This window comes from Notamacropus eugenii, chromosome 6, assembly GCF_028372415.1.
Source record: "Notamacropus eugenii isolate mMacEug1 chromosome 6, mMacEug1.pri_v2, whole genome shotgun sequence".
NCBI lineage: Eukaryota > Metazoa > Chordata > Mammalia > Diprotodontia > Macropodidae > Notamacropus > Notamacropus eugenii.
The window spans coordinates 326,725,445-326,751,747 of record NC_092877.1 but is presented as its reverse complement, the minus strand read 5'-3'; the positions used below and the strand labels follow the sequence as shown (position 1 = coordinate 326,751,747).

The following is a 26,303-nucleotide window of genomic DNA, read 5'->3' as shown; positions in this document are numbered from 1 at the left end:
CACTCGACACCTTCTAGGAGGGATTCATAACCTTTTATGTGTCATAAACCCCTTTGGCAGTCTAGCAGAGCCTACAGACTGTTTTCAAACACATAAAACACAAAATTAGAAAAGAAGCCAATTATACTGAAAAATAGTTCTCAAAATAGTTTTTAAAACAAGTACACATAGATCCCAGATTAAGGACCCCTGCTGTATAATAATTCTTTCCTAATCCCCCAACATGCAAGTGTCCCATCGACTTTATATTTAACTACCTCATTTTAAAAATTCTCTTTATATTTATTCTGTATATTTTTTATGTACTACTTGTCTCTCCCAGACAGTATGTGTCCTGTAAAGTACAGATTACATCCCTCTTTGTATTTGTATCTTCAGAGCCCAGAACAGTACTGGCACACAGTAGGAACTTTGATTGCTCATGGTGGGAAGAAGCAAGCTATAAATAGTCATGTGCTTGAATGATTATCAACATGTTAAAGATAATGAAGAATTCAGTATTCAAAAATACATGTGAAAGATCAATATTATGCTAATCTATTTCAAAAACTAGCCTTAGTACAAGATTTAATGAGATTTCACCTAAAGATTATCTCCTAAAAAGTCCTAATGCCTGGACCTGAGATTTCAATGGGGAAAGAAAGCTATTCATCTCCCTGATACTTAAACTCGCAGAAAGGTGTTTGGGGTCACCCTGAGCTTAGCTAACTTGACCCATAGTCAGTTACAAAGATAGTAAATGTCAGAACTTGATTCTGAATGGTTTTCTTGATTCTAGTACTTGGACTCTATCCACTGTGCTATCCTGCTTCCCTCTTTACAATATAAATAATAATTATTGTATATTAGCAATGCAAAATATTGAATAATGCTACAACAAAAAAGTAATTGCCAGCATCCAGAAAGAGTATACAGGTCATCCCCTAAGAGGAAACAATGAGTTTCTGACTTGCGTTCTACATGCCTGATGGGACTACTATGTGTGTTCAAGGCATAGGATGGGACATTTTGCAGACTGTGCTAAAACTGTGTTCTTTATTTTTCTTTCCTTTCCCACCTTTTAATTCTGTTTAGAAATTGGGTAAACTAAAAGAAAATTATACTATTTGTAGAAACTGATGATAACCTTGGCTTATTAAGCTTGTCACACATACAATCCCTTATAATTAAACAAGACTATCTTTACTCTGGTTATGAGAAAAGAATAGAACATAATGGCTCACATTCATACAGGCTTTAAGCTTTGCCAAGTATTTTAGATACAGTATCTGATTTTATCCTTACAATACTCCTAAGAGGTAGGTTCCATTATGCCCCATAGGAAACTAAGGCTCGGAGAGGTTAAAGGACTTCCCCAGGGTGACATAGCTACATTAGGAAAGTACTGCCAAGGGATATTTTTATTTCTCATTGCTAAACAATCACATGAAGTTGTTATTATAGAATACATTCATTAATATATAGTTTATTTGCATATTGCTTTGATTTATGTTATTCTTTTTTGTGGGGTTGGGTGGGAAGAATCTTGGACCTATGGCATTTTTATTCAATAACATCAGGTACTATGCTAAGCACTGAAAATAGTAAAACAAAACAAAACAAAACAGTCCCTTAGGAGAAAAAGATGAAGCCTTGGTTGTGAATATATCACAATGAGCACTTTGCACTGCGCATGCCATCATGCCATATGAAGCCAATGAATGCTGCCAGGAACACCATGGCTCAGAGTCAAGACTATGGTATGTTATAAACTGCAGTGTTTTTTACTGTACATACAAAGTTTTCTGTGCTTACAGAAATATAATAGACATTTTTTTAAATCTCCATCTCCACCCCCATTTTCCAGCTCCCTTTTTTTTGTGTAGTCTTCACCCATTAGAATGTGAAAAAATTTTCAATCCAAGAAACAATAAGGAGACAATATGATTTACTGAGTAAATGTGTGACATAATTAGATCTGTGCTTCAGGAAAATTACACTGGGAGTTATGTGGTATATGAAATGGTGGGGAAAAGGAAGGAGAACTTGAGGCACAGAGACCAATGAACTGACTGTTACAAGCAGCTAAGACAAGAAGTGATAAGGGCCCAAATCCAGCAGAAAAATAGGGTAGCCTGGGAGTGATACTTGTGGTGGTAAAATGTTAGAAGATTTAGAAACTGACTGGTTATGTTGGACAAATCTGAGGAACAGATGATATGCTGCAAATCTGATGGTATTTTCAATAACAACAAGGAAGTTAAGAAGAGGGATGGGTTTTATAGGAAAAGATTAAATAATGAATTTTGGTTTAGATGTGCAGAATTTAAATGCCCAATACAAAACTGGAGATGTGAAAAGGCAGTTTAAGAGAACAGGTCTTGGTATATAAAGCTAAGTCCATAAAAATGATAACTAAACTCATGGAAGCTGATGAAGTTATCAAGTGAGCTAGTGTAGAGAAGAAAGAGGGGCCCAGGACAAAGCTTTAAAGTACATAGTTAGGGAATACTTTGATTGACCTAACACAGAAGACAGAGGAAAAGCAAAAGAAAACAGTGCTATTAAAATTTTATGCAGAGTCCAGACCAGTACACACTTGATTGTGCCACCTTGGAGGAACTGAAATCTCACAGATTCCCAGAGTATACCCTACTCTTGACAAAGGACCCAAAAGCCAAGTAACTGGTTGGGAAAATACCCAAAAAAGGGAAAAAAAATAAGACTATAGAAGGTTACTTTCTTGGTGAACAGATATCTCCTCCCATCCTTTCTGATGAGGAAGAACAATGCTTACCATCAGAGAATGACATAGAAGTCAAGGCTTCTGTATCCCAAACATCCAAAATAAATATTCAATGGGCTCAGGCCATGGAAGAGCTCAAAAAGGATTTTGAAAATCAAGTTAGAGAGGTGGAGGAAAAAGTGAGAAGAGAAATGAAAGAGATGCAAGAAAAGCAGGAAAAGCAGGTCAACACCTTGCTAAAGGAGACCCAAAAAAATGCTGAAGAAAACACCTTGAAAAATAGGCTAACTCAATTGGCAAAAGAGGTTCAAAAAAGTCAATGAGGAGAAGAATGCTTTCAAAAGCAGAATTAGCCAAATGGAAAAGGAGGTTCAAAAGCTCACTGAAGAAAATAGTTCTTTAAAACTTAGAATGGAACAGATGGAGGGTAATGACTTTATGAGAAACCAAGAAATCACAAAACAAAACCAAAAGAATGAAAAAATGGAAGATAATGTGAAATATCTCATTGGAAAAACAACTGACCTGGAAAATAGATCCAGGAGAGATAATTTAAAACTTATGGGACTACCTGAAAGCCATGATCAAAAAAAGAGCCTAGATATCACCTTTCATGAAATTATCAAGGAAAACTGCCCTGATGTTCTACAACCAGGGGGGCAAAATAAATATTGAAAGAATCCACCAATCACCTCCTGAAAGAGATTCAAAGAGAGAAACTCCTAGGAACATTGTACTCAAATTCCAGAGTTCTCTGGTCAAGGAGAAAATACTGCAAGCAGCTAGAAAGAAACAATTTCAGTATTGTGGAAATACAATCAGGATAACACAAGATCTAGCAGCTTCTACATTAAGGGATCGAAGAGCGTGGAATATGATAGTCCAGAAGTCAAAGGAACTAGGACTAAAACCAAGAATCACCTACCCAGCAAAACTGAGTATAATACTTTAAGGGAAAAAATGGTCTTTCAATGAAATAGAGAACTTTCAAGCATTCTTGATGAAAAGACCAGAGCTGAAAAGAAAATTAGACATTCAAATACAAGAATCAAGAGAAGCATGAAAAGGTGAACAGCAAAGAGAAGTCATAAGGGGCTTACTGAAGTCGAACTGTTTACATTCCTATATGCAAAGACAATATTTTACTCTTGAAACTTTTTTCAGCATCTGGGCAGCTGGTGGGATAACACACACACACACGCACGCACACACGCACGCACACGCACACAGAGGGAGAGAGAGACAGCACAGGGTTAGTGGAATAGGACGGGATCATATCTAAAAAAATGAAATTAAGGGGTGAGAGAGAAATATATTGGAAGGAGAATGAGAGAAATGAAATGGGGCAAATTATCTCATAAAAGACGCAAGAAAAAGGCTTTTCAGTGGAGGGAAAAAGGGGGGATATGAGAGGGAAAACATGAAGCTTACTCTCATCACATTTGACTCAAGCAAGGCATAAAATGCACACTCATTTTGGTATGAAAACCTATCTTACAATACAGGAAAGTGGGGGAGAAGAGGATAAGCAGGGTGGGGGGGATGATGGAAGGGAGGGCAATGGGAGGAGGGAGCAATTAGAAGTCAACCTCCTTAGGGAGGGGCAAGGTCTAAAGAGAGAACAGAAGCAATGGGGGGGCAGGATAGGATGGAGGGAAATATAGTTAGTCTTACACAACATGACTATTATGGAAGTCATTCGCAAAACTACACATATATGGCCTATATCAAATTGTTTGCCTTCCCAGTGGGGATGGGTGGGGAGGGAGGAAGGAAGAGAAGCTGGAACTCAAAAGTTTCAGGAGCAACTGTTGAGTATTGTTCTTGCATACAACTGGGAAATAAGAAATACAGGTAATGGGGTATAGAAATTTATCTTGCCTACAGGACAGAAGAGAAGATGGGGATAAGGGAAGGGAGGAATGTTAGAAGGGAGGGCAAATTGGTGATAGGGGTAATTAGAATGCTCAGCATTTTGGGGTTGGGGAAGGGGAGAGATGGGGAAAAAAATTTGGAACTCAAAATTTTGTGGAAATGAATGTTGAAAACTTAAAATAAATAAATAAATTTTAAAAAAACAAAGAGAGTAAAGGTGACATGCCAAAAGTCACACAAAAAAAAATCTCTTCCAAAAATACTTTATGGTATTGTCACTTTGGAAATAAATTAGGAAAAAGAATACTATTCAAGTATTTCTTCCCTTGGCTGTAAGTCACAGAAGCCCCCAATTGCAGCAAGATAGCCTGGTGCAAAGGAAAAGAATACCACTTTGGACTCCTTAAGATATGGGTTCAAATACCACTACATATTACCTGTATGACCTTCAAAAAGCCACCTTACTATCATAGGCCTTAATTCCCTACTCCAGAAAAAACAAAGACTTAGGGGTCTCTAACGTCATTGCTCTTATCTAGTTCTTTGCCTAGGATCCTATAAAATCAAAGTCTGAAAATGTTCTGCCCTGTTGGTGAAGTTTTCTGGGGCTGAAGGGCTAAGCGCAGGCAGTAGAGCACATCACATAGTGGGGCAAGATGACAACCTAGACCTCTGTAGAACCCCTGAGTCACAAGGATTGTGAGCATTACAGCACAGAGATTTAAATATTCAGGGGGTGGGGGCCTGCCACCATTTCTCCTTTGTCTTTGAGAAGCCATGTGCTACAGTGGGAAAAGCCTAGTTTCAAGTCCTACCTGTGCCACTTACTATGCCATCGTGACCTTGGACAAGTCTCTGTTTCTTGGGATCTTACTTATTAGTTGCCTCAACTGTAAAATTAAGGAGCTGAACTAAATAATCTTCAAAGTTCCTTCTGGCTCTAAATCTATATTCCTATGATTACCCACTCAATGTGTATGTATGGCTTTTATAGGAACAGAGGAATTACCAAATTGGCTTCAGTCTTTGGTCCATTTCACTCCTGCATTCTGTAACCAAACTTCTAAAATTAACTTTTTAAAAGCAAAGGTTCTTAACCTTTTCTGGGTCATGGACCCCTTTTTGGCAGTCTGGAGAAACCTATGGATCTTTTCTCAGAATGATGTTTATAAATTCCTAAAATAAAATACATAGGAAATAAAATAAAATGAATTTTGAAATCTAGTTATCAAAATAAACATTTTTCAAATGTTTCCAGACCCCAAATTAATTACCTCTATTTTAAAGGTTACCTTCTCTTGGCAGATTTTGAACTTTGAATCCATTTACTTTCTGCCTGAAATGAATGTCCATTTCCTCCCGCCCCCAAATATAGCAAACAAAAAGAGGTGAATGAAATAAAACAAAAACACCTCATCACTGGCTAGTCATGGCTGAAAAGTAAAATAAACCATGGGATTTTTTCAGGGAGATCTGTCTAAGAGATCAACTGAACCCTTTGGTAAGGGGTAAGGGGAAAAAGGGAACTTTGAAAATAGTAATTCTCCCAGGTATAAACATTTTACTGGAGCAATACATTGAATTCAAGGCTGACAAGTTAATCCTAATAATTTTAGAGGGTAGAATTAAGCTGACTGAAATGGGGGGGCGGGGAAGGGGGAGGTGCGCAGATGGCTATAAAAAACTGAGCTATATAAATATGATGAATTATTACTGTACTATAATAAATATTACAGAATCATCAGAAGGGGAAGATTTATATAAAATATTCTAAATAGAAGCAGGTTTTCTTCCTCTAATTATAATGAGGACCAAGTTTACTACCAAAAGGAAACCTTATTATCCTGGAAAATAAAATCAGGTTTGGAACTCACTCCTCAGTACCCTTCATTTGGAACTCCAAAGCCTCCATTTAAAGAGGGTGCCCAGGTCAACTTCCTCATGACTCCTTTGAGTACTCCTTTAAACTTCTCCACTGTCCAGTGCCTTCCTCACCCCATCTCCCTGCCACCCCTTCTCAGTTTCCTTTTGGGTGTTTTCCCCCACTCAATTAGGGACAGTCATTCTTTTTCCTATTTGTATTCCCAGTTCTTAATAGTGTCTGGCACACAGTAGGTACTTAATGAACATTAATAAGAAAATATACTTCCCTCCCTCTACAGGGCTAGAGACACTGGATGTGGAAAGCTTTATATAATTCAATGGCTGATAATACTGATTCATTTTATTTTGCTGAAAAGCTCTCCCACTCCCCCTTCATTTTTATTCTTTGTTACAAGGAAATAGATATCTCCCAATGTAAAAGAAAGAAGAGGAATAGCTTAAGAAATTAAGATAATGACAAAAACTTCAATATATCCATGATTTATCCCTTTCCCTCTCATTTCTTTTCTCCCATCCTTAATTAGTTCCATCAATATTCCTTTGAAATATTTTACCCATTATCCATTCTTTTGCATTCTCCAAATTACTAACTTTATCAAGGTCCTCTTTAACTTATGCCTGACTCCAATAGCCTTTATTGGCCCCCAAACTGTCTCTTAGTCCCTACTCTCTAGGTCTTTCCAATTTATCCTGAAATAATACTATGACATACATCTTCCTAAAATGTAAGTTTATTAGAAAATCTTATCTAGTTCCATAATCTAGTTCCAACATCCTGTCCTACTGATCCCTACATGAACTAAGTTCTTCAGCCAAAACGAGTGCTTTAATTCCCACTGTATGATTTCAAATACCTAATTCCTCCTAAAATGTCTTCTTTTCTGTTTTCTACATATTCAGATCTTACCCATCTTTCAAAAAACAGTTGAAACCCAATTTCTGAGAAACTTTCCTTCAACACTCTAATTCTGCTTAAGATTCTGCAACTAAGAGCAAGTTACTATGCTAGGAGTTTGAGATAAAAAGACAAAAAAAAATTCCTACCCTCAAGAAGCTTAGATTCTAATGAGGAAAGGAGGACTGCAACATTTATATAGTTTTAATAAACTGAATGCAATTTGAAATAAGAAATGTTATAACTAGTGAGACAGGGAAGTCTCCATTGGAGGAGGTAACACTAACTAAATCTTGAAAGAAGATGAGGATTCTAGGAATCAGAAGAGTTGAAGTACATTCCAAGTGTGGAAAAATAGCTATTACAAAATCATGGAGAAGAAATGGAATTTATACCAATTATTTACAACTTAATACATAGTCTTATACTGTTACTGTCAAGTTTTAAACCTTGTCTTCCCAACAGGATGGTAAAACTCTTTGTAGGATAGGACCCTATATATTCCATAAGACAATATAGTATCAGACACAGTAAGTTGTTCATATTTGCTCAGTGAAGAGGCATGCATACATATATTCATGAGTACACACATATGAGAGGTAACAATCTAGGCTTCAATCAAGAGTTAGTCCCATTTCTGTCATTATATTAGTCTGTCACTTAAAATATGCCATTTTCTCATCTATAAAGGTCTGTGACCTAGGTAATCTCTAAGATACCTTGCCAGAACTACATAAAGGATGCAAAAGAACACAATGAAAGAGTTTTTGAACAGGTAATCATAGGGTAAAAGCATATATATATATATATGAGTGTTCTGAAACACCTTTACTCAAAATCCTTTTCCTTATTTATGAAGAAAGTCAACAGTCAACAAGTATAACTTGAATATCTTGAATCTTATAATCCAAGTAAATATTCTTGTTGCCTATACAGGTCACAAATTTAGATGATCTAATTATAAGTTAAGTTCTCAATGTTTTACACCACATTTGCCTAAATATCTCTATTTCATTCAATATCTGTCCAAGCTAAATATTTAAATCCAAAAATCTGCTTTTTTCCAAAGCAATTAGTTATATGATACTCAATTTTTTTAAAATGTCAAATACACAGGATGGCAGAGAAAAAGCAGGGACTTCTAGAGCTCTCCTCCCAAACCTAGCCAAATATCTGTTAAAAAAATGACTAAACAAATTCTGGAGCTGCAGAACCCACAGAATGACGAAGTGAAGCAAATCTCCAGTCCAAGAGAGTCTGGAAGGTCAACGGGAACAGTCTATCATGCTGGACTGGAAGCATAGCGCAGTCTAGCATGGGCAGGGCTGGCACAGAGCAGGCCTGAGCACTCCTTGAGGAGACTGAATCTCTGGCACCTATGGTGGTTTCCAGAATTCACAACCCCAAAACAATGAGGACAAATTAGAAGGTCAGTGGAAAAAACCCGGACCTGTGTGAGAGAGTAGAGTGGTTGGGGCTCCAGTCCCAGGGTAGGCAAGGGGGTGGAGGAACTCACAGAAGGGGTAGGGGCAGTGGCTGTTTCTGGAGTTCTAAGCTCACAGACTGTGGGGGGATGGAGCATCTGACAGTATATCCCCCTCCCTCACTGGAAGCAGAACTACTTTGACAAAGAGCTCAAAAGTCAAGTAAATGGCTGGAGAAATGAGCAAAAATCAAAAAAAGAATCAGACTATAGAATCTTACTTTGGGGACAATGAAGACCAAAATATACAAACAGAAGACAACAAAATCAAAGCTCCTACATTCAAAGTCTCTAAGAAAAATAAGAATTAGTCTCAGGACATGAAAGAGCTCAAAATGGATTTTGAAAATCAAATAAGTAGAGGAAAAATTGGGAAAAGAAATGAGTGATACAAAAAATCATGAAAACCAAGTCAAATGCTTGCTAAACGGGACCCAAAAAATGCTGAAGAAAAGAGCACCTTAAAAAACAGATTAACCCAAATAGCAAAAGAAATTCAAAAAAGCCAATTAGAAGAATACCTTCTAAAGCAGAATTAGCCAGATGGAAAAGGAGGTCCAAAAGCTCACAGATTAAAATTAAATTAAATTAAAATTAAATTTAAAAAGCTTAAAGATTAAAATGGAGGAGGCAAAGCAAAGATGGCAGAGTAGAAAGATGCATATACACTAGAGCTTCCCCCACAGCCCACAAAATACCTGTAAAAAAATGACTCTCAAGAAATTCTAGAGCAGCAGAAGCCACAGAACATCAGAACGAAAGAGATTTCCAGGGAAAGGTAACCTAGAAAGCTGACAGGAAAGATCTATCTCATGGACAGCGAAGTACACACTGGACTGGCCACACTGCACTGGGAGGAACATAACCTGAACAGGCTTCTGGGGCAGAGTTCTCAGCAGGGAGGGTCCCAGATACCTCAATCCAGAAAGAAAGGTGAGTGTGGGAGGGCTTTCCCAAGTGGGCGAGAGGGGAATGGGGTTCATCCAGCAACAGCTCTAGGTGACAGCAGCAACAGCAGCAGCAGACTGCAGGCAGCTATGGTGGCCAGGAAGCAACCTGGATCCATTGTCCAGAGAGCTCAGCTTAAAGCCTCTGGCAGTAGGGAACAGCTGATCTAAACCTCAGCCCTTAATGATGGCCCTGCCCCCACCCAAAAGCTCCAGGGGAAATTGAGCAGCTGAGTCAAATCTCAGCCTTGAAACAGATACCGGGAGAGGTGCGGAAATAGGACTATCCTTGTAACAAAGGATTCAGAAGTCAACTCCAGAAGGCTGGGAAAATGCCCAAAAAAGGGAAAAAAAATAAGACCACAGAAGCTTACTTTCTTGATGAACAGGTGTCTCCTCCCATCCTTTGGGATGAGGAAGAACAAGGCATACTGTTGCAGGAAGTCAAGGCCCCTGCCTCCAGGAACTCCAAAGTGAACTTAAATTGGGCTCAAGCAATAGAAGAGCTTGAAAAGTGAGTTAGCAGCTTGCTAAAAGTGAACCAAAAAAATGCTGAGGAAAATAACACCTTTAAAAAGAGGCTAACTCAATTGGAAAAAGAGGTCCAAAAAGCCAGTGAGGAGAACAAAGATTTAAAAAGCAAAATTAGCAAAATGGAGAAGGTTCAAAAGTGCACTGAACAAAACAGTTCTTTGAAAAAGAGAATTGAGTTCAGGGAAGCTAATAACTATAAACCAAGCAGTTAAAAAACAAAACCAAAATTTTGAAAAAATAGAAGGTAATGTGAAACATCTCATTGGAAAAACAACTGACCTGGAAAATAGATTCAGGAGAGACAGTTTAAAAATTATGGGACTACCTGAAAGCCATGATCAAAAAAAGAGCCTAGATATCCTCTTCAATGAAATTATCAAGGAAAACTGTCCTGATATTCCAGAACCAGAAGGCAAAATAAATATTGAAAGAATTCACCAATCACCTCCTGAAAGAGATCCAAAAAGAGAAACTCCTAGGAATATTGTGGCCAAATTTCAGAGTTCCAAGGTCAAGAAGAAAATACTGCAAACAGCCAGAAAGAAACAGTTGAGTATTGTGGAAATACAATCAGGAAAACACAGGATCTGGCAGCTTCAACATTAAGGGATTGAGGGGTTGGAATAGGATATTGCAGAAGTCAAAGGAACTGGTATTATAAGCAAGAATCACCTACCCACCAAAACTGAGTATAATACTTCAAGGGAATAAATGGTCATTCAATGATATAGAGGACTTTCAAGCATTCATGATGAAAAGACCAGAACTGAAGAGAAAATTTGACTCTCAAACATAAGAATCAAGAGAAGCATGAAAAGGTAAACAGGAAAAAAAATCATAAGAGACTTTCTAAAGCTGAACTGTTTACATTCCTACATGGAAAGAAAATATTTGTAACTCTTGAGACTTTTCTCAGTATTTGGGTAGGTGGAGGGATTGTACATACACACACACACACACACACATAGATATAGAGTACAAGTTGTGTTGAATCAGAAGAGATGATATCCACCAAAAAATAAATAAAATAAAAATTAAGGGGTGAGGGACGAAAATACTGGGAGGAGAAAGAGAGAAATGGAATGGGGCAGGCTATAACTCATAAAAAAGAAAAAGAAAAATCTTGTTCAATGGAGGAGAAAAGGGAGAAGGGGAGAGAGGAAAAATGAAGCTACTCTCTCCACATATGGTTTAAAGAGGGAATAACATGCTCACTAAATTTGGTATGAAAATCTATCTTACACTACAGGAAAGTAGGGAAGGAGGCGACAAATGGCGTGAGGGGGAATGATAGAACGGAGGGCAAATGGGAGAAGGGAGTAACTAGAAATAAACACTTTTGGGAAGGGACAAGGTCAAATGAGGGAATAAAAAAAAGAAGGGGGGGATAGAGTAGGATAGAGGGCAATATAGTTAGTATTACACAACATGATTATTATGGAAGTCTTTTGCAAAACGATGCATATTTAGTGCATATCGAATTGCTTGTCTTCTCAGTGGGGAAGGGAGGGAGGGAGAGAAGCTGGAATTCAAAATATTAGAAACGAATGTTGAAAATTATTATTGCATATAACCAAGAAATAAGAAACACAGGTAATGGGGTATAGAAATTTATCTTGCTCTACAAGAAAAGAGAGAAGATGTGGGATAAGGGAAGGGTGGGGTGTGATAGAAGGGAGAGTATATTGAGGGAAGGGGTAATCAGAAAGCAAGGAATTAGGGGTGGGAGAAGGGGAGGAAAATGAGATGGGGAGAAAAATTGGACACGTTACAAAGTGATGTAAAAGCAATTAGCATTAAAACAAGTGATTCAATTAATTACTGAGACTAAATCAGAGACATCTTCAGTTTGGGGAAAAGAATTTTAGTCTAAGTTTCCTAGAGGCAGGTAACATTGGTTAAATTTGGCACTGATGGAAAAGTTAAGGTTTTAATGGTAAATTTGATTTTATGATTGTTATTTAATCAGAAACTAGAACATGTACAGAAAGGTATGTAAACCACTTAAGACTTGCCTCAAAAGATAATTAGCCAATGTGAAATTATAGTCATATCTGAAACCTGGTTATTGGAACTTGCTATTTTAAGATTCTATGGGACTATTTACTGACTGTTCTTCTGAGTCTAATTCCAGGTATGGATAGCAAAAAAGGAGATCTGAGCCTCCAATCCATGATGCCAGTAAGCCTGTGAGATGCTGGTATGAAATGCAAAAGGTGATCTCATGGGAAGGATGGGAGAGCAGCTGTTCAGCCTGGGCTAAGATAGGATTCTCCTGACTCAAATTCCCCAATGATACCTGGCAGACTTTAAGCCTGACTGAATGCAAGTGGACAATCTACTCCTGCCTGAAACTGACGTGAAGTTGGGGAGATATTGGTTCCCTGCAATGTCCCTACTCTTAGTGGCAATTTCCTATAGTCAAAAGGTTTGTAAGCTTAATACCAGATCCATTAAATTATAGATTGTTGGTAGGAGAACATCCGAGATTAAGTCTAAAATTAAGCTATTAGGGCTTAGGACTTTAGACCAATAACAGTAAGTTAGGGAAGGTCAAGGGCTTGTGAAGTTAACATACATAGTTATTATTTGTGTCTCAGTTGGTTAATGTTAAAAAAAAAAATTGCATTTGTGGTGTATATTGTAAATGCTTTAAGAGAAATATCAGCTGACCAAAAGCTGGAATTGTTTTATGTGACATGAACTGTGTTAAAAATGAAAAATGAAAAATAAAAACAAGTATAAAAAAATGAATGTTTATACACAGTAACAGCCATAGTGCGCGAGGGCTGTTTCTGATAGACTTTAACCTTTCACAGCAAAGAAAGGACTTAAAACATTTCCAAAGGACTCGAGGCAAAATGCCATCCACATTCAGGGAAAAAACTATGGAGCCAGAATGCAGAATGAAGCAGATTATTTTCTATTTTGTTATGTTTTGTTTTTTCTCATGGTTTCTTCCATCCATTTTAATTCTTCTATGTAACATGACTAATGTGTAAATGTGTTTAATAAGAATGTATATGCAGAATCCATAAGACTGCATGTGGTGCTAGGGAGGGAATGAGGAAGGAGAGGAGAAAATTTAAAACATGGAAGTGACTGTTGAAAACTGAAAACAAATTAATTTTTAAAAGTGAAAAAAAAAGATTAGAATGGAACAGATGGAAGCTAATGACTTTATGAAAAATCAAGAAATTATAAAATAAAACGAAAGGAATGAAAAAATAGCAGACAATATGAAATATCTCATAGAAAAAACTGACCTAGAAAATACATCTAAGAGAGATAACATAAAAATTATTGGGCTACCTGAAAGCCATAATCAAAAGAAGAACCTAGACATCATCTTGCATGAAATTATCAAGGAAAACTGCCCTGATATTCTTGACCCAGAGGGCAAAATAAATATTGAAAGAATCCACCCATCACCTCCTCAAAGAGATCCAAAAAGAGAAACACCTTCTCAGTGGGGATGGGTAGGGAGGGAGGGAAGGAGAGAAGTTGGAATCCAAAGTATTAGAAATAAATGTTGGGAATTATTATTGCATATAACTGGGAGTTTGGGAGGCAGATTGTCAACTTGCATTCAGTCAGGCTTAAAGTCTGCCGGGTGTCAGTGGGGAAATATCAAGAATAACCTCCCTGATGTTCTAGAACCAACTGAAAGAATCCATCAATCACCTCCTGAAAGAGGTTCCAAAAGGAAAACTCCTAGGAATATTGTAGCCAAATTCTAGAGCTCCCAGATGAAGGAGAAAATATTGCAAGCAACCAGAAATAATTCAAATATTTTGGAAACACAATCAGGATAACATTAAGATTCAGCAGCTTCTACATTAAGGGACTGAAGGGCTTGGAATATGATATTCCAGAGGTCAAAGGAGCTAGAATTAAAACCAAGAATCACCTACCCAGCAAAACTAAGTATAACACTTCAGGGGAAAAATTGGTCATTCAATAAAATAGAGAATTTTCAAGCATTCTGGATGAAAATATCAGAACTGAATAGAAAATTTGACTCTCAAATATAAAAACTGAGACAAACATGAAAAGGTAAACAGGAAAGAGAAATCATAAGAGACTTTATACTAAAGTTGAATTATTTACATTCCTACATGGAAAGAGAATATTTGTAACTCTTGAGACTTTTCTCAGTATTAGGGTGGTTGGAGGGATTTTATACATATATATATGTGTATACACACACACACACATATAGACAGAGGGCACAAGGTGAGTTGAATATGAGGGGATGATACCTAAAAAAGTAAAATTAAGAGGTGAGAGAGGAACATATTGGGAGGAGAAAGGGAGAAATAGAATGGGGTAAATTATCTCTCACATAAAAGAGGCCAAGAAAAACCTTTTTCAATAGAGAGGAAGAAGGTGGACCTTACTGTCATCGGACTTGGCTTAAGGTTGGGAATAACATGCATACTCAATTTGGTATGAAAATCTCTCTTACACTACAGAAAGTAGAGGTGAAGGGGTTGAGCAGGAGGAAGGCAAATGGGAGGAGGGGGCAATGAGAAGTAAACACTTTTGAGGAGGGATACAGTCAAAAGAGGAAACAGAATAAATGAGGACAAGATAGGATGGAAGGAAATATAGTTAGTCTTTCACAACATGACTGTTATGGAAGTGTTTTTGTGTGACTACACATGTGTAACCTATATTGAATCGCTTGCCTTCTCAATGACGGTGGATGGGGAGGGAGGAAGGGAGAGAAGTTTGATTATCAAAGTTTTAAAAATGAAATGTTAAAAATTGTTTTCACATGCAACTGGGAAATAAGAAATATAGGTAATGGGGTACAGAAATCTATCTTGCCCTACAAGAAAATAGAATGAAAGGGGATAAGAGAAGGGAGGGGTGTGATCAAAGGGAGGGCAGATTGAGGGAAGGAGTAATCAGAATGCATGCTGTCTTGGGGTGAGACAGAGTGGAGAGATGGGGAGAAAATTTGGCACTCAAAATCTTGTGAATGTTAATGTTAAAAAGTAAAAATTTATTAATTAATAATAAATGTATTTTTAATTCTTCCATTACCAATGGAAAATACACTGAAAACATATCAAGGAGAATCTTCTTACCTCTTCATCCTCAAATATGTAATTTCTATAACTGAAAATGTAAATCTCAAAGTTCATCAAAACAGATTTCCCAGAAAAGAAAACAGGTTGTAAGAATTACCATCACATCTCTTTCGTTCCTCAGAGCTTCTAGACTAATCATTACAGAAAAAAGTTTGTCACAAGTAAAGAGTATATTTAAATTAGTGCAAGCCTATCATTGCTCTAAATATCTCCAAGTACATGCCCCCTCTACTGATACTAAATCAGTAATGTAATCTTCACACAAAAAGATAGAACAATAGATTCTCAAAGTGAGTTCCAATACAACATTGCACACATTTCTTCTATAAAACAAGCATGAGTCTTAAAAAAATAATACACTTCAACAAGCATTCATTCAGTATCTTGTAGAATACAAAAAATGAAATGAGCTGACATCATAATGGTACATGTTAAAAATAAGAATGTACACATATACATATACATGAAAATATGCATGCAAATATGAGCAGTTATAGAAGCACCTCCACTGCCCATCCTCCTTCTCTCTCTCTCTCTCTCACTCACTCATACACACACACACACACACACACACACACACACACACACACACACACACACAGAGTTTTTAACTACAAAGCAGTAGTTTGGGAGGCAGAGCCCTAGCTGTTGTGGGAATCAGAAGAATCAAGAAAGGCTTCATGCAGAAGGGTACATCTTACAGGGATAGAGGGTCTCTGAGGAAGAAGCGACAGATTAAGTTCACTTTAGGCATAATAACAGAAGATAAATGGTCATGAATGAAAAAACAAGAGAAAGCTGTCAAGAGAAGACCAGCAACAGTTGATCAAGGGGAAAAAGGATTCAAGAACATAAGACAGTATAGAAGTGAAATCACTAACTACAGAGTTAAGCTGAAGAAGGAAGAAAATGAAATCGGCTATTATTCATATTTTACAGATGAGGAAACTGAGACTGAGAGTAGTTAAGTAATTTACGCAGGGTCATCCAACTGGTCCATATCTGTAGCAGGATCTTAGTTCTTCCTAACTCCAAGCCAAAGACTCTATCCACTACCACCTAGCAGTTGAACTTACATTCAACACTAAATAAAAAGCCAACACCCCAAAGTCATGAAACGGAGTCAATCTATCATCATTAAAGCAATAAGTAGTATAAGAAAGCTATCCTGAATTCAACAGGTATGGAAAATAAATGACAAGCTGAAACAATATGGTAAATGGAAATGTGGCAACAAAGATCAAAAATATTTAAGAATACACTGAAGAAAATCAATATAGCAGAACTGTAATATTAACAGGTAAAGAACAAAATAGGTTGGATCTAGCAGAGGCAAGGCTGACTATGAGGAAAAATGGCAAATAACCCTAGGTTCTCTAAGTGCCAGCTGAAAATCAATGGCACAGTCTTAAATTGTACAAAGTATGAAAAACAAATTAATTATATTGGTTCTTGAATGATGATCACCTCCATCAGTGAATGACTGGATACATTATGTAAAGGCTTACACCAACAGAAATTTTAGTTCTTTGCTTTCAACCAGGCCTATGATTCATCAATGTGGAGAACTCCTACAGGATGGCAACTCTGGAATTAGTCTTCAAATTTCTTAGGGTACACTCTGGATTTAAGCAATATATGCCCATGATCAAAAAATTAGTATCAAATAAGAATATAAATATGAAGAATTTTGCAAATCCTGAAGCATTATAGAATACCATCAAAGCTTCATATAAAGGCCTGTTATTATCATATAACATTGGCAGGACTTAACAGAGGTTTTCCTATCTCTGAAGCTAACCTATTAATCTATCATGCCACACTGCTTCTTGCCCTGATTTAACAATTACGTTAAAATAAAAATTTCATACACCAAACCAGGTAAGTGAAAATGCCTTTGTGAGACAGAAGTTGTTATTGTTTAGATAAGGAAGGTTGGGGGTTACCTAGAGGTGGTTTCATCATCAACATGAAGTACTGCCTGTCCACAACTATCACAGTGCCAAAAGCACAAGAAGACAGGAGCTTTGAGAAAGCTGGTTAAGGATGAGTGAAAAAGAACCAAATACTCCATCAAAACTTTGGTCCAGTTCCCCCATGATCTAACCTGTTAGTTTATAATCATTGATCTCGTTCTCAATTCCCAGAGTTGTTGCTAATAAAGCATTAACAATAAAACCAAATTCAACACGTTTTAAGGAAACACTCAACATGGGGTTAAGAGAAAAATTTTTAAAGAATTTAATGTACTAATTATACCCATAGCTTTAGAAAATTTATTGTAAACATACAGGGGAGTGAAACCAAGATGGCGGAGTAAAGAGAGGGACTCACTTGAGTTCTCCCCAAACCCTCCAAATAACCACTAAAAAAAGACTCAACAAATTCTAGAGCAGCAAAGTCACAAAAAGACAGAGTGAAACAAATTTCCAGTCCAAGACAACCTGGAAGGTCAATAGGAAAGGTCTGCTGCACCAGGCTAGGGAGAAGCATAGCCTAGCACTACATCAGCACAGACTGGGACCCAGCAAACTCAGAGTAGGCCTCAGGGGATTGAATCACAGGCAGCTGTGGTGGTTTCCAGACTTCTCAGCCCATAAACACCAAAGACAACTCTGAAGGTGAGTAGGAAAGGTCTGTCAGACCTGAGTGAAAAAGGAGTGCAGTCCAGCCCTGGCCTCAACACAGCCCTGGTCCCAGCAAACCAGGAACAGGCCTAGGGAGTTACTGAATCAATGGTAGCAGCAGTGGCAGTGGGCTGGCAGCAGTGACACTACAGCCGCTTCCAGAGCTCACAGTTCACAGACAGTGAGGGGATCAAAACAAGTAGTAAGAAAAAGATTACAGGGGTCTCTCCCAGCACTGAGGGAAGATTCTGTTGCTTTGCTCATATACTTGGATATGGGTCACAGTCCTGTGTGGCAGTCCTGGGGCAAGGAGGAGTACTAGCATAACAGAGCTTATGGCCCCCGTGGTGAGGATACCCTCCTCACAATTCCAGGGCAGAAAAAGAGTGCTTGTAGTCACTCACAGACCAAAAAACAGACCAGGAGAGTAGTAAACACCTCTCCTTAGATCATACCACATTGGAAGTACTAAAAATTTATAGGTACCTAGAAGTATCTTTGAAAACAGCTACACAAAACCCCTGAAGCTTGGGACAGTATGTCCTCCTGAAAGCAGAGTCCTCCCTTAACGAAGCTAAAATGTCAAGTAATAGGCTGGGAAAATGAACAAACAATGGGAAACAAAACAGACTACAGAAACTTACTTTGGTGACAAAGAAGATCAAAACACAACCTGAAGAAGACAATAAAGTCAAAGTTCCTACATCCAAAGACTCCAAATAAAGTATGAATTGATCTTAGGTTATGGAAGAGCTCAAAAAGGATTTTGAAAAACAAGTAAGAGAAGTAGAAGAAAAATTGGGAAGATAAATGAGAGTGATGCAAGAAAATCATGAAAAATGAGTTAACAGCTTAGTAAAGGAGACCGAAAAAATAGTGAAGAAAATAACACCTTAATAAACAGACCAAATGGCAAAGGAGGTCCAAAAAGCCAATGAGGAGAAGAATGCCTTAAAATGCAGAATTGGCTATATGGAAAAAGAGGTCCAAAAGCTCACTGAAGAAAATAATTCCTTAAAAATTAGGATGGAACGCATGGAAGCTAATGATTCCAGGAGAAAGCAAGAAATTATAAAATTATGGAACATATTATATGTTATAGAAATTATAAAACAAAACCAAAAAAGTGAAAAAATAGAACATAATGTAAAATATCTCACTGGAAAAACAACTCACCTAGAAAATAGATCCAGGAGAGATCATTTAAAAATTATTGGGCTACCTGAAAGCCATGATGAGAAAAAAAAGAGCCTAGATATCATCTTTCAAGAAATTATCAAGAAAAAACTGCCCAGGTATTCTGGAACCAGAAGGTAAAATAGAAACTTAAAGAACCCACCAATCACCTCCTGAAAGAGATTCCAAAATGAAAAAACTGCCAGGAATATTATGGACAAATTCCAGAATTCCCAGGTCAAGGAGAAAATATTGCAAGCAGCCAGAAAGAAACTATTCAAATATTGTGGAACCACAATCAGGATAACATAAGATTCAGTAGCTTCCACATTAAGGCTTGGAATATGAAATTCCAGACTTTAAAGGGGCAAGGATTAAAACCAAGAATCACCTACCCAGAAAAACTGAACATAATCCTTCAGGGGCAAAAATTGACATTCAGTGAGATAGAGGAATTCGGGGCAAGGATTAAAACCAAGAATCACCTACCCAGCAAAACTGAACACAATCCTTCAGGGGCAAAAATTGACATTCAGTGAGATAGAGGAATTCTATCTATTCTATCTGCATTCTTGAGAAAAGATCAGAGCTAAATAGAAAATTTGACTTTTAAATACAAGACTCAAGAGAAGCATGAAAAAGGAAAACAGGAAGGAGAATCATAAGGGACTTATTAAAGCTGAACTATTTACATTCCTACAGGGAAAGATGACAGTTGTAACTCATAAGATCTTTCTCATTATCAGGGTAACTGGAAGGAATATATATATATATAGAAAGAGGGCACAGGGTGAGGTGAATATAAAGGGATGGTATCTAAAAAATAAAATTAAGGTGAGAGAGGAATGTACTGGGTCACAGAGAATGGGATAAATTATCTCACATAAAAGCGGCAAGGGAAAGTTTTTACAGTGGAAGAAGGGAGGATGGGGGAGGTGAGAAGGAATGAGTGAACATTTCATCAAAATTGGCTTAAAGAGGGAATAATATACATACTCAATTGGGTGTACAAATCTATCTTACCCTAGAGGAAAGCAGTGGGAAGGGGATAAAAGGGGGAGGGGGGAAGGCAATAGAAAGGAGGGATGATTGGGGAAGGGGGTAATCAGAAGCAAACACTTTTGATGAGAGACAGGGTAAAAAGGAAGAATAGAAAAAATGGACGGTAGGATAGGAAGGAGGCAAATATACTCTTTCACAACATGATTATTATGGAAGTATTTTGCATGACTACACATCTATAACTTATATCGAATTGCTGGCCTTCTCAATAGGCGTAGGTGGGGAGGTAGGATGGGAGAAAATCTGGAACTCAAAGTTTTAAAAGTGAATTTTAAAAACTGTTTTTACATGTAACTGGGAAATAAGATACACAGGCAATGGGGTATAGAAATTTATCTTACCTTACAGGAAAACAGAAGGGGGTAGGGGGGCAGAGGGAGTAGTCAGAAGCAAAGCAAAATACTTCAAGGAGGGAAAGAGTGAAAGGAGAAAGAGAATAGAATAAAAGGGGGTAGAAGGAACAAGATGGAGGGAAATACAGTTAGTAGTAGTATCTGTGGAAAAGAAAAATTTGAAGCAAGTTTCTCTGATAAAGACCTCATTTCTCTAACATATAGAAAACTTTTTTTTCATTTTTTATTTTATTTTATTATTATTTTTTAATGTTTAACAATCACTGCCATACAATTGAGATTTTATCCCCCCCACACCTACCCCCCACTACCCCCCTCCCTCCCCACGACTGCATACAATTCTGTATAGGTTCTACATATACTTTCCTATTGAGTACATTTTCACTATAGTCATGCTATAACATATAAAAAACTGTCAAACTTATAAAAATAAGAGCCATTACTCAATTGATAATGATTAAAAAATATAATCAGTTTTCAGATGAAGTAATTAAAGCTATCTATAGCCATATGAAAAAGTACTCTAACTCACTATAGATTAGAGAAATGCAAATTAAAACAATTTTGAGATACAACCTCACACCTATTAGATTAGCTACTAATAGGACAGAAAAGGTAAATGATAAATGTTGGAAGGGATGTGGGAAAAATGAGACATTAATGCACTGCTGTCAGAATTGTGAACTGATTAAACCATTCTATAGAGCAATTTGAAACTATGCCCAAGGGGCTATAAAACCATGTATATATAACCTTTGACACAGCAATACACTACTAGGCCTGTATCTCAAAAGAGATTAAAAAAAACAAAAAGGAAAAGGACCTATAGGTATAAAAATATTTATACCAGTTCTTTTCTGGGGGTAAAGAATTAGAAATTGAGGGGATGCACATCAATTGCGAAATGGCTGAGCAAGTTGTGGTATGAGCCGGATGCATTCTGAGAAACCTGGAAAGACTTGCATGGGTTGATGCAAAATGAAATGCTATGGGTACAAAGTAACAGCAATACTGCAAGATGATCAGTTATGAGTGACTTAGCTATTCTCGGCAATACAACAATCCATGACACCTCTGGAGGACTTAAGATGAAGAACGCTATCCATCAGCAAAGAAAGAACTGATGGTATCTGAATACAGATTGAAGCAGACTTATTTTTACTTTATTTTTCTTGAGTTTTGTCTATGTTTTCTTTCACAACATGACTATTATGGCTACATTTTGCAAGATTACATATATATAAGCTACATGAAATTGGTTGCCTTCTCAGTGGGGGGGAAGGGAGAATTTAGGGGGTGGGAGAGAATTTGTAGCTCAAAGTTGTTTTTTTAATGTTGAATTTTTTTTTGCAGGTTAACTGGGGAAAAATTGAATGCTAAATAAATATGAAATACATTTTTAAAAAGGAATATACAAAGTTTCCTCTCTTCTTATTTTTATCATTTAAAACAAAGACAGCTACTCCAAAAGAAAAATCTCTTCAAAAGTCTTTTTAGGAATTAAAATTTAAAATACCAAATATAACATATATATCAGTGTTTTAGGTATAATGTTCATATATAAAACTTCAGATGTTCTGAATTACTTATAAAAAAGGACTCATTATAGAAAGTGATATTTGCCAACTATCTTAGTTAAACCAAGTAACAGTTGCTAACAGAACTAAGTATTTTAAAAATACTTACCTCATTTCCATGTTTTTGAAGAAATTCAATTTCCTGTTGTGTGAATGTCGTCATAGAGATGGACTTCACCCTATGTGGTGGATTTAAACCTCGCCTAAAAAATAAAATATGTTTAAACGTTTTTTTTTTAAAACACATACATTGCCTACCCTGTGAAAGATAGTAGTTATGTAGTTGGCATGCTATGGCAAAATGCTCCGTCTTTCTAATATCCATAAACTTAAATACCACAACATAGGTCTTAAGTACCTTAGTATTTATGCTTAAATTAGTACAATTTTTTTTCCTCCTGCATTACTTGAAATTACATAATTCACACAATCTCTATGCAAGGGCAAGTTTAGAGAATGAGTACCATGAATCTAAATTTAAATCACTTTCAGAAATCTGTAATACAGAAACTTCATTCAAAACACTAGTACAAATTGTATTTTAAAAATAAATGATAATGATGATGATAAACAGTTAACATTTATACAACGCTTACTATGTACACTACACTCAATGATTTACAATTATCAGCTCATTTGATCCTTACAATAACCCTGGGAGGTAAGTGCTGTTATTATTCCCATTTTACAGATGAGTGAATTGAGAGGCTAAGTGGCCTGTCCAGGGTTACACAGCTAATAAGTGTCTGAGCCTCGATTTGAAGTCAGGAATTCCACACTCCATGCCCAGCACACTATACTACCCTACTGATGCTACACATAACTGCTTTTTAAAATAAAAAATAATAATATGAAGGCTATATTTTACAAAAGCAATATGGAGCATTATTCCTTTTCAATATTTTGGTACCTTTCTAAAGAGTCATAAATGGTGTTAGGCATGTGGTTATGAGTATTTTAACGAGTGGTTCCTACTTTTTATATAAGGGCTTAAGAATCAGAACTTTGGAGCTTAAAGGAAATTAAGAGATCATTTCTACTAATTTCTACCTTCTATAAAAATTAACCGTAAAAATTACCAAGAAAAAACAAGACCTACTAAAATGTCTGAAAGACATGAAATCTTAAATAAGAATAGTTATTATATACAATAGTCTTCAAAAGTACTTCACACACAAAGATTGAGCATATTATATACGTCAAAACTTAAAGCTATCTACCTAGTAATAATATCAGCAATTTATGAAATTTATGACATCCAAAACAATATTAAAGGAATCTATATTACGCACAAAAATAAAGGCTGTCAAAAAGAACGCTGAAATAATCTATGCAAAATTTGCCTCTGAAATAACTTCAAAATTACATCCTGGCAAATTCCAGGCTCTGGAGTAGATTCTTAACATTCTGGTGGTTATACAATTAAAGTCAGCTCTCAATTATACATGCTAATGAAGAGTGGTGGCACAGATTTATCCAAAATTGTGAAGGTGACAGGCAGGTCTGCACAAATGAATATGAATGTTTCTCTCCTAAGAGCACAAAAGACCTCTCAGAGATTCAAAAAGGTGAAGTCATAATTAACACAAGTGAATTATTTGGAAAGCTACTCAAACTCCCAACTCTCCCAATACATGACTCATCCCCTTCCCCATCCATGCCTAAACCTGCCCTTGCCCAAACATTTTAAGGAAGGGAATGAACACAAGACTTAAAGCTCAAAGACTGCCTAGTACAACAAAACTAAGGTGTAGTGACCCTGCCATGGACACACACCAGGAGTCAATAACAGACCCACAATTCAACCAATGTATCTGATTTCCAGTCTGCTGGTACCATGCTCCCAGTTCTTTTGTCCAAGCATTCTTTAATATGGCTGGCTGGCAACTTGTGGAGTACAGGAAATGTTGTTTTTATTTCCTACTAGCTGGGAAAAGGAGATGAGGAGATACTTAGAAATGAGTTCAGAAAGGCTCAGAGAAAATTGAAATCATTTTTTTAAAAGTGGGTCATAGTGTGAGAGAGGGCAGTCTGGAGCCCTGCTTATGACTGTCACCACCCCACAAATGCCTGAATGGAGACAGAATCTTCTTTTAATTGATTAATAAATTATATCTCTAAAATCCCTTCCCACCTTATCCAATTCAACCTCTCCACTTCAAATGGAGCTCAGTCAAATTTAGAGACAGCCCTGTTACAATTTAGTTTTCAAAGCACTTTCACATATATTCTTCTCATCTGTACCCCCACAGTACCTGTATGCATGGGTAGAGTATCCTGTTATAGGATAAAAGCAAGACCCAAATAAGTAATTTATGTAAAGCCACAGAGTTAATTTATATAATTGAAAGTTTTCTGTGTAATCTTAAATCAGAAAGATTCTGGTTTGAGCTTGGTAGTCTAAATATTTCATCCTTCAATCCACAAAACTGACCCACTAAGGTTTTAGTAGCATTTACAGAGAAATAAAGGCATTCTCAATTCTGAGAGACACTGTATGTGTAAAATATGAGTCATGAATTAAAATTATTTCTAACAGTCCTTTCTAGCTCAAAAAATTTATAATTTATATAAAACAGAACATGCCTCATCAAACAACTAAATTTATTAAATAGGAATATATAATACCAGCAGGTTTAATTATACTAACAAACTAACAGATTTTGGAATAAAGAAAAATATCATGGTCTAAATTAACACGTTAGTAGTGACTCAGTCACTACTTGTGAATTTTTAAATGATCTAAGCTTAATGATTAAGATTTTTGAAAGATTTAAAATTCAGCTAAGGTTACAAATCATAAATTATTCCAAAATTCACAAATAGAAATAGAGAAGTTTGATTAAATCTCAGTTTGCAGATGAAGAACAAAAAGCAAGCCTTCCTATTCCCAAAGAGCCTAGCAGTTTTGGCCTTGCAGCAAAGAAGTAGAAAACGCAATATTTATAAATGTTTCAGATCCCCAAATTTCCAGCAATAAGTTTCAAGACATCAAAATTTTCATGTTCTCACTTTCTTCTATACCACACTGATCACGAAATATATTACATACCACAATGATCACAAAATATATTACATAGCTATAAATATGACCATCAAACAATGCCTGTCCACCCCCTCAATCCTCTGACCTCCCACTACACCCAATAAAAAAAAAAAGCAGTAAAACTAGCTACCACCATGAAAGTGGTTAGAACTCCCATATTACTACTCTCATTTCCTCACATACTGACATCAGTACAAAATAAGGAAAAATAACAACAGACATCAACATTAGGATCTGGCATGAGTCAAACCCTTGCTCCACTAATCTCTTATATCTCTGATATCATGGACGTCTTCAAAAATGAAGGAGGAACATAACGTGAGTAGAATCAGTTGCCGGAGTGGCTGACCCAGCTATCTGGGTAACTAAGCTTACCCTCTCCCTTCTGTCTCACTCTCTCCTTCCTTCTCCTCCACAAAGAAAGGTAAATTTGGATGGCCAGAGGCTGCCTGGTTAACTTGGAGTTTATTGGGGCTTGCTTTCTTTTGGGGCTTTTCCTTCTTCCTTTCTTTCTTGTCTTTCCCAAAACCTTAAACCCAGTGCACTGTGAAGTCCATAGATTGGACATCAATAGGTCCCACCCAAGCTCCACTTACTGACTGTTCTCAGGGCTTAATTATCAATAGTAACTTCCCTTCCCTTCCTTTCCCTTCCCTTCCCTTCCAGCTTGATTTAGTTATTTTTTTCTTTTGCTCATTAAAGGGGCCATTTCCTGACTACTTCTCAAAGAGGCCTATTCACTGAATGGGCATTATCTCCCTCTAAATGAGTACCTGAAAAAGTCTTAGCCTAAAAAGGCCAAGGTCTCCCATTGCATACTGGGTCATCTCCAGTCACCCTGGTGAATTTCTGGTCAATAGATCCAAATGGGCCAGGAGGAGAAAGTGAGGCTGGTGACCTGCACAGTCCTCCCTCACTCAAAACAAAGTCAAGTACAAGTCATGTCATAATTTCTCTGATGTCATGGTCTTCTTTGAAAATGAAGGACAAACAACACTATAATTAAGGAACAGAGGACCC

At 36.9% G+C, this 26,303-nt stretch overlaps 1 protein-coding gene across 10 annotated transcripts in view; it reads right to left on the bottom strand.

The window, feature by feature from the left end:
* The window catches only part of AGFG1 (ArfGAP with FG repeats 1), a 95,963-nt gene that overhangs the window by 50,830 nt on the left and 18,830 nt on the right, over positions 1-26,303 (bottom strand). For all 10 annotated transcript variants that reach the window (XM_072618061.1, XM_072618060.1, XM_072618064.1 and 7 more), the window contains exon 2: positions 22,347-22,440. In XM_072618061.1, coding sequence (XP_072474162.1) covers positions 22,347-22,440 — 94 coding nt within the window. The remainder of the gene's footprint in view (positions 1-22,346; positions 22,441-26,303) is intronic.